Source organism: Nicotiana sylvestris, chromosome 10 (genome assembly GCF_000393655.2).
Source record: "Nicotiana sylvestris chromosome 10, ASM39365v2, whole genome shotgun sequence".
Classification (NCBI taxonomy): Eukaryota; Viridiplantae; Streptophyta; class Magnoliopsida; order Solanales; family Solanaceae; genus Nicotiana; species Nicotiana sylvestris.
The window spans coordinates 60637825-60648000 of record NC_091066.1 but is presented as its reverse complement, the minus strand read 5'-3'; the positions used below and the strand labels follow the sequence as shown (position 1 = coordinate 60648000).

The 10176-nt window shown below is 35.3% G+C and overlaps 1 protein-coding gene across 1 annotated transcript; it reads right to left on the bottom strand.

The window, feature by feature from the left end:
• Positions 1–7678: 7678 nt before the first annotated feature.
• LOC104241975 (purine permease 1-like) lies at positions 7679–9969 on the bottom strand. The gene is made up of 2 exons (XM_009796950.2): positions 9177–9969; positions 7679–8160 (listed from the first exon to the last, which is right to left on the bottom strand). The coding sequence occupies exons 1-2, from the start codon at positions 9885–9887 to the stop codon at positions 7813–7815; spliced, it is 1059 nt and encodes a 352-aa protein (XP_009795252.1). The 5' UTR covers positions 9888–9969; the 3' UTR covers positions 7679–7812.
• Between the last annotated feature and the right edge of the window lie 207 nt (positions 9970–10176).

Here is a 10176-nt window from a genome sequence, read left to right as displayed (position 1 = left end):
TGTCTAAACTTTGTACTTATTTGTTTAGACATGATATGGATATTTCGCTATATTGAGTTATTTGCCTTGATTGTAGTCATACTTTCTTTATTTAATATATTATATTTGCATGTTATATCATCAATTTGTTATACTTATTATCAGTTATCTTACATGTTGTTGGTTTCCTTATTTGGTACTACGAATTTGAGTGGATTTGTGACACTTTGGTATAATTTGTGTGGTCTATTGATTTCTGATACCGTGAGATATTAGCATATTGTGACTTTAGCGGATTAATGATTGAACTGAGGCCATAGTGTTATATTGATATTGATATTGAGGTGACGCATATGCTAGGTCCTTTATTGGGCTGAGTGATATTAATATTAAGGTGATACGTACACCAAGCCATTTGGGATGAGTTATGATGATCATTGACTTTTGATTTGATCAGTGCTTGGGCAAGGATCCGTCCCTTCAAAGTCAGGTCATAACCTATTGTCTTTGGTCCCTATGAGTGAAGCTACTTGGTATGTGCTGACTGAGGGGCTTTATGCCCAGCACCCGTACAGTGCTGAGAGTATGCTTATTGATGGTTTCAACGTAGATTTATTGATTTTGGCATTGTTTGTTACTCTTCATGAGGGTATGGAGACGTATTTTCCCCATGCTATTTGGACTCTATATCCTGAAATTGATGCTTAGACTAATTTGATTGGAAAGCATGTCTATTTCCTGTTAATGTGGATAAGTTGAACTTGTTATTTTTGTATTGCTTTCCTTTTACCACTATTATTATGTTGTTTATGTGTTGACTATTGGAAGTGACTAATGGACCTTGCCAATCTCATCATTATCTTCAATTCGAGGTTGGGCTTACTCTTACCAGTACATGGGGTCGATTGTAGTCATACTACACTCTGTACTTTATGTGTAGATCCATGTGCTACTGATAGTGCTGATTGTTGAGAGTTGCGCCGTTTTCCATTGATGATTTAAAGGTAGCTCTGATGTTTCCACCCGCAAGCCTTGGATTCCATTCCCTTACATTGGTTATTATTTTTTATGTACTTCAGACATTATTGTATCGTTACTCAGACATTTGTACTTATTAGTCTATAAAGCTCATGTACTCGTTGATAGCAGATGCTGGGATGGTATTTTAGAGGTATCACGACATTGCTACTGTTATATATCTTGTTTCGTTGAGACTATTTTCTTAACGTTATTGGAGTTTATTTCTGTATATTTAATGTTGGCTTGCGTAGCAAGCAGTGTTAGGCGCCGATAGAATGATTCATGTTTAAATCTCTATTTCATAGCACTTTCTCTGGTGGTACTGTATATTTTTCCTTTGCCTTGCTGTATATATGCATGAATTGTGCATGTATTTTTGTTAGTGAATATTATATGACTTGAATCTCACCACTACTTAACCGAGGTTAGTTTTGATACTTAGTGAGCACACATTGTCTTTTTACTCATACTACACTTCTGCGTATTTTTATTTAGATCTTGGTGTTGGTCCTAGCGGTACTCAAAAGGAGTATACATGCTTGATTGGAGACTTCCTAATGAGCTGATGCTCTTGGATTCATAGCTTATGGAATCCTCTTCTATCTTACTTACAATTTTCTTATTCCAGTTTGTACTTCTATAGTATGAGACTTGTATTTCATCTTAGTAGCTCATAACTTTGTACTACTAGGTTTTGGGAGCTTATTGTAGTATTTTCAGCTTTGGGGTTAATGTTGCGAGACTTATTATGTTTTGTTTATATCATGACAAAAATTTATCATGTGTTTGACTTGTTTTGTTGATTCTGGATATTAGCTTACCTAGTGGGATGGATCAGGTGTCATCACAATTATTGGTGGGATTTGTGTCATGAAAAAGATTGTATTAGAGCTCTATGTTCATAGGTTCTACGAGTCATGAGCATGTCTAGTAAAGACTTGCAAATCAGTATGGAGACGTTTATACTTATCTTCGAGAAAATATGGGACATTTAGGAAACATAATTTTCTTTCTTTCTCTATCGTGTGACTTTGTTAAATCCTAAAATTTAGTCATTACTCATCTATTCTCTCACAGATGGTAAGCACATATGCGTCAGTCATCGCTGAGAAGAAGCCAGTACCCTAGTCCGGAACCAGGAGAGACAGAGGTTGGGATAGGGCTTGAGTTGAGGCCATAGCATGTACAGCAGAACCCACAAGAGTGGAGCACCTGCAGATACTAGTGCTCATGCTAGAGCCTTTTCTAAGGAGCCACCTATAGCTCCAGTAGGAGATCGGGTTCTAAATTAAGTTATTCCATCAGAATGATCTTTAGTTCCTGAGGGTTGCATTGCTACTCTAGTGCTTTAGGACACCATGGTCTAGAGTCTTAGCTACTTCGAGTGTTTAGCACAGGCCGAGATGAATCCCGTAGTCCCAACTACTTTTGAGGCTGGAGGAGGAGCCCAGACCCCATCTATTCATACTCTAGAGCAGGCCACTACTATGTTTTAAACCCCGAGAGTTCCAACTCTTCCAGCAGTTGGGTTACTTCAACCTATTGCTGCAATTAAGCCGAAAGTGGGTCTACTATGTCTGTTGATGAGAAAAGGAGGATGGATCAATTCTAAAAGTTAGATCCTCCATGTTTTAATGGTGATCCCACATCGAATGCTCAATATTTCTTAGATAGGTGTCATGAGATTTTGCACAATTTGGATCTTGTGGAGTCCAATGGAGCTAATTTCACTACGTTTTTGTTAAGAGGGGGCACCAAGAGATGGTGGGAGACTTATGAGCAGAGCATGTCAATAGGGTCACTTCCTCTTACTTGAACTCAGTTTTCGACTCTCTTTCTATAAAAGTTCATCCCACTTACTTGGAGAGACGAGTTGCATATTCAATTTGAGCAATTACAGAAAGATATATTCAGTATGAGATAAGGTTCAAAGAGTTGTCACGTAATGCGACTTTTTTTATTTCCTCTGAGAAGGAGAGTATGGAGATTTATTGACGGTCTGAATTAGGGTATCAAGTATGGTATCGCACGAGATGTTGAGATTGAGACTAGCTTCCACCAGGCTGTGGAGATTACTAGGAGGTTCGAGAGTATTTGCAGGCAGGAAAGAGAGGCTAAGAAGCCTCATGGGACTGGAGGATTTAGTGGTGCCTACTCTATAGGAAATGGCCAATATGGTAGATGCCATCGTAGTAGGCCAGTTCAATCAACACTCCAGACTTCTCATAATGCTCCAGTTATCCATAGGTTTTAGAGTGCTCGTTAAAGACAATCATCATACGCTGCACCTTCCGTACATGGTTCGTATATTGCATCTCTAGGGAAAGGTTCTTTTAGTGGTAATTTTGGTAATAAGAGGAAGACTCATTCCTAGTAGCCATACAAGTAGAGAGGTTTCTATGAGTGTGGATATTCCAGATATATGAGAAGGGATTGTCCTGGGCTTCAGAGTGGTATATCTCAGCGGGGTACTCATGTTATGATTCCTGCCCCAGTTGCTATACTACATGCCGAGCCAGCTAGAGATACATGTCATCTAGTTAGAGGTCATCATAGATGAGAAGGACAGACAACTAAAGGACATGCTCATTGTTATGCTTTTCCTAGCAGACTTGAGGAAGTGGCATCTAATTCAGTCATTACATGTATTGTCTTAGTCTGTCATAGAGATGCTTCAATATTTTTTAATTCGGGTTCTACTTATTTGTATGCATCATCTTACTTTATGTCATACTAGTATTAGTACCCGCGCGGATGCGGGGACACTAATCATGTCAAATATTTAAGTTATTTGGATTGTATGTAAATAATCTTAAAATTTACACTTTTTCAGTAAATATAGATAATCATTGGATATTAACTGCATGAAAAAAAATTAACCATTTCTTCTATTTTCTTTTTCGATACCATTCTTGCCGGTGTCATTGGATCATAAAAATAGTCAGGAAGCAAAATAATAACTCATATTTATGGCAAAACAATTAAATGTTGAGGCAATGAATGACTTTTTGGATAAGACTTAACTCTTTTACTATTAGTTGAACTCTTATTTGGTGTGTTGACATCTCTTAAAAAATATTTCTTTCTTAAAATTTCAGTTTCTAAAATAATATTTTTAAATGTAATTGAAAATATTATTCTTAATTCAAAACTCATTTTAGTTGGCTATCTAAAAATATAAAAAATCTTTAGCTAGTGAATTGTTTTACTCCATTTTGATATTTGATATTAACCATGTTAAATATCTGAGTTATTTGAATTATATGTAAATAACCTTAACATTTAAACCTTCTAAATAATTAAAATAATCATTAGATATTAATTAAGAAACACACATGAAAAAAGACCAACATTTTCTCAGTTCTCGTAGTGATAATTTTATTTTTGCACTATTTTCATAGGTGTCATTGAAACCTAAAAATAGCCGTGAAATAATAACTCATATTTATGGCAAAGCACAAAGGTTGACACGATATAAACGATTCTTTGATTACGACGTAACTCTTATACTACGACTTGAACTCTTATTTGGTATGATTTTATCTTTCAAAAAATATTTCTATTTTGAAATTTCAATTTCTAAAACTATATATATATATATATATATATATATATATATATATATATATATATAATAATAATGATTATCTTTACAATGATGCAAGTGAAGATATTATCTTTAATTTAAAGTTTTTTTTAATCGGCCATCTAAAAATTTAAATGATTCTTTAGCCGGATCTATTTTAGTATGACTCCACTTTAAATTTATCGATATTTCTAGCCCCAGAATTTTAACTATAATGGATATAATACAATGGTTGATCTTTTGGTTTTGGACTTGGTGGACTTTGAGGTGCTTCTTGACATGTATTGGTCAAAGACTATGACTTTAACTATGCTAGGTTTCGTAGCACCACCTCTTTGCACCATTTTCTCAAGGACAAGCAAGTGGAGATTATTATAATGACTAGCGTTGATGCTCTCAAATAAGGATGACTAGGATAAAACAAAAGCAATAACCCTACTATACTCCGATATATCCTATCTCACTAACATGTTGGCCAAGGACTGAATCCATAGCCAAAGGCCTCTCCCCAACTGGAACAACCTAATGAAAGTTTAAAAATTCCGACTTATATATTTGATGCCGAAACATATCAAATCAAGCTCGATTGACCTTAAATTTTGCACACAAGTCATAAATGACATAACAGACCTATTAAAATTTTGGGAACAAAAATCTAAGCCCGATAACTACAAAGTCAACTCTCGGTCAAACTTCTAAATTTCTAAAACTTTTAATTTTTCAACTTTCGCCGTTTCAAGCGAAATACAACCTCGGACCTCCAAATAAATATCCAGACACACTCCTAAGTCCAAAATAAACATATGGAGCTATTGGAATCATCAAAACTCTATTCTGGGTTGTTTACACATAAGTCAACATCAATTAGTATCCAAAGTAGTCCAAAATGATCCTATAATAATCCCAATCAAATATACTAACAAGTCTTAAAACACGATACAAACTTAGTCAAGGCCTCAATTTCCATCAAACTATGCTAAAACCACGAATCGTGCCCCAATTCAAGTCGAATGAAAGTTATGAAATTCCGACATCTACGTTCGATGTCGAAACATATCAAATCAAGTCCGATTGACCTAAAATTTTGCACACAATTCATAAATAATATAACAGACCTATTGATGTTTTCGAAACAAAAATCCATGCCTGATAACCACAAAGTCAACTCTCGGTCAAACTTCTAAATTTCTAAAACTTCTGATTTTTCAACTTTTGTCGTTTCAAGCCAAATTCAACTACGGACCTCCAAATAAATATTCAGACACACTCCTAAGTTTAAAATCACCATACGGAGCTACTTGAGTCATCAAACTCTATTCCGGGGTTGTTTACACATAATTCAACATCAATCACCATCCAAAGTAGCCCAAAATGATCCGATAACACTCAAAACACACCCGAGGCCCGTAGGACCTCAACCAAATATATCAACAAGTCCTAAAATACGATACAAATTTAGTCGTGCCCTCAATTCACATCAAACTATGCTAAAATCACGAATCACACTCCAATTCAAGCCTAATGAAAGTTTAGAAATTCGGACTACAATATTCGATGCCGAAACATATCAAATCAAGTCCGATTGATCTTAAATTTTGCACACAAGTCATAAATGAAAATAACGGACCTATTAAAATTTTCGGAACTAAAATCTGAACCCGATAACCATAAAGTTAACTCTCGGTCAAACTTCTATTTTTCTAAAACTTCTAATTTTGAAACTTTCGTCGTTTCAACCCAAATTCAACTACAGACCTCCAAATAAATATTCGGATATACTCCTTAGTCCAAAATAACCATATGGAGCTATTAAAATCATCAAAACTCTATTTTGGGGTTATTTACACATAAGTCAACATCAATCAACATCCAAAGTAGCCGAGAATGATCTGATAACACCCAAAACACACGAGGCCCCGGGATCCCAACCAAATATACTAACAAGTCCTAAAACACGATACGAACTTAGTCGAGGCCTCAATTCACATCAAAATACGCTAAAATCACTAATCGCACCCCAATTCAAGCCTAATGAAAGTTATGAAATTCCGACATCTACATTCGATGCCGAAACATATCTAATAAAGTCCAATTGACAAAAAATTTTGCACACAATTTATAAAAAATATGACGGGCCTATTGAAATTTTCGGAACCAAAATCTGAGCCCGATAACCACAAAGTCAACTCTCGGTCAAACTTCTAAATTTCTAAACTTCTAATTTTCCAACTTTTGCCGTTTCAAGCCAAATTGAACTACGGACCTCCAAATAAATATCCGGACACTCTCCTAAGTCCAAAATTACCATATGGAGCTGTTGAAATTATCAAAACTCTAGTCCGGAGTCGTTTATACATTCAATATCCGGTCAACCTTTTTAAATTAAGCTTCCAACCTTGAGACTATGTGTCTCAACTCAATCCGAAATATTCCCGGAACCAAACCAACTACCCCGAAAAGTCACATAACAATAATTGAACATATGAAAAAGCAGTAAATGGGGGAATGAGACTATAATACTCAAAACTACCTGCCGGGTTGTTACATCTTTCGAGCCAACCCAGAAAAAGTTTAGCTTCGGTTGAGCAAGGTCAACCTCCACTTGAAACCTTTGCCACCCTAGGTGGTCTGTGGCCATGTCCATGAAAAGTGGTGTTCTTGTAGGACCAACAATTTGCTTGATATAGGACCAACAATTTGCAATGAAAAGGCAATTCAGGTAAAAGCACCCACTGGAACTATGGGGGTATCCTAATTCGGTTTGAAATTCGGAGTCTATTTTTACAACCACACAATTTGTCCTTTAATATTTAAAGACCGTAAGTCATAGACTCCAACAATAGCATTATCTTTTACATAGATGTTTTTAGCAGATTCCCGACTGAGTCATCTCAATTTGTGGCCGATTTCTCAAGAACTTCCCCACGATTGCCATTTAACATTCATCGGCCATGACCCCATAGTAGCAGTCGCTAGCTTTGCAGATAATTATTGACTTATTGTCATGCAAAAATCGTACCTTTGAATTAGTCATGAAGATTAAATATTTACTGGCAACTGCAAATCTTTTATGTATTGTATTACAGATTTAAGCGAAACATCAGAATTTTCAAAAAAAGAAACCCTTCTATACACATATAATGAAAGATGCAATGAAAGGAAAAGACGTACATTATTTTCTATAAAAAAAATAAAAACTCCTTAAATATATAACTATGAATAGTAAATCAAACAGACTCAATGTGCGTTGTTGCCATCTCAGTTTTTGGACTTTTGTTCTTCAGCTTCTTTGTTTGTCTGAACTCTCCATAAAAGTATGAGACGAAGCCCCAAAGAGAAAGGAAAAGCGCAAGGCCCTTTTCACCCGAAAAATTTTCCCTAAAGAAAACTACAGCTAATACCTCAGTAACAGGAAGTAAAACTGCGATCATAACCCCAGACATTAAAGAGGAAGAGCAGTAAATGACTCCAATGACACCCACAAAGAAACACTGCCAAATAATAGTAGTCCATACTACCACCGTATAATATCTAGCTTCTCCAAGGTTAAATTGTTTTGCCTCCCTTGATATTGCCTGCAAATTTCGATCAATATCTTAATCCTTAATAGTTCTTTAAAAAGATTGTCTGTAGCTATAACAAAATTGAAACCGAGAAAGTATCTATGGTACAACATTTTCAGGCAAATATGTTCGAATCTATTACTGCTCCAGTTTTCAAATACTTCTGACATATCCTAGTTTAATTAACACGTAATATACGTAAAATATTCTAATCAAACCAAACCCACGTTATTGATGTGTATTCCAAACTAAAAAATGTATTACAATGACAAAAGTTTTTCAACCCATGTTCACAATTCATCACAGGCTTTTGTCCTACCTCTTGTCATTAAGACCAGAAAACTTTACGGGAAATGAAATATGACGAAATAAACGAGTGAAAAAAATAAAAGTTTCAAACGAATATAAGAAATCCTAAAGGATGGACTATTAATTGATTGTTGGTGAACGTCAGTAGATCATCCAAAGAAGGTTGATATATAGACGTTCAATATGAAGGCCTTATGGATTTGATGGTAATTAATACCAAATGAGAGAAATATGTTACCCTTTCCGATTCAATTTAATTTATCTTGTCACGAAATTTAAGAAAAAAAACTAGATTATATTTACGACATTTCGGTCTAAAACATGTTATAAAATATTTGTTTGTCTTTAAAACTTTTTAAACTTATGATTTTAAACTTGTATAACATTCTGTAGTTATAAAAATCTTCTTATTATGCGGGAAACAAGAAATTTAATGTTAAATACTTTCAAATGCAGAACTGTGTCGATTAATTTGAAACAGGCTACTACGAAAAAGATTCAAATTATAGGTTATAAATTATTATTACTATTGTTTTTTGCTATCAAGTTATCAATTAATATATCATAATATTTTCCTCTAATTTTCTTGTAAATGACTCGATTGTATAGACAAATTTAACTTGAGGATGTATAGAATTTAAATCCACAAAAAATAGTGTAACATAAACTGCAACATGGAGTAAGATGCTTGGATACTGATATTTAAGGGAAAAAAATACCTGAAAGTCATTATTGGCGATCATTCCTACCGTGCAAAAAGCAGTAGCAGCAAAACACATGACCATTTGAATCTCCAAAACTAACGTAGCAGTAATAGCTTGCTTTGCCTTCAAGTAAATCAACTCAATACAAGGCAAAATGACTCCATATAAAGCTGCTGCCAGAAGTGTCATCATAAAACCAATAATATAGGCTTTACTTGTCACACCCTCTGGCCGATCACCATTAGATCGAACACCTAATAAAACAGCACCAAGTGTCAGCAGAACTACTGCATTGATAGAGTATGGTGTGAACTTTAGCTTCACTATGAAGAAAGCACCTATTGCAGTGAAGGCAAGTTGAGCAGCAAGGAGAAGTGAAGAGGTTGATACGGGAAGTTTTGACCCGCCCCACGAATAAAGAAAATCATCAAGACCAGTTACAAAGCCAATGATGAAAGATGCGATGAAAATTCGGGGTGTTATCAAGTAGTACTTGGCATTGATGCCTTCGGTTTTTCGACGATTGAAGTATAGGATGGCAAGAGGTATAAAGGTGAATGGCCATCCAGCCGTTTGTAACCAACTACTAAACCATACTCTTGAACCTCCCTCGACATAATATAAACGCATCATTAGAGGGCCGCCGCAGATACCAATCGCGAGTATTAAACAGTTAATCAGCAGGAGGATTCTCCTCATAGTGGTGCTTAATCCTTGATGTTCCATACTTTTTTTCAAGAGATTTGGATACTAAGTTGGAGTAACCTGCTGCTCAGGCTGAAGGTTTTCTTCTTCTACTAAGGTTTGGATTTTTGGACCTGTTGCAGCGATGAGATCTGTACCTTGCTATTTATAATTGAGAAACAACTTAGTACATTCCCATGATTTGTTTCACTACATGGAGTGACCCCACTTTAAGAAGGCTTTCTTATGATTTAATTAGTTGCGGTACTATTAACTTTCATATGATTCACAAGGGAAGGATATAACAATAAAAAACTATTATAGCAAAGAC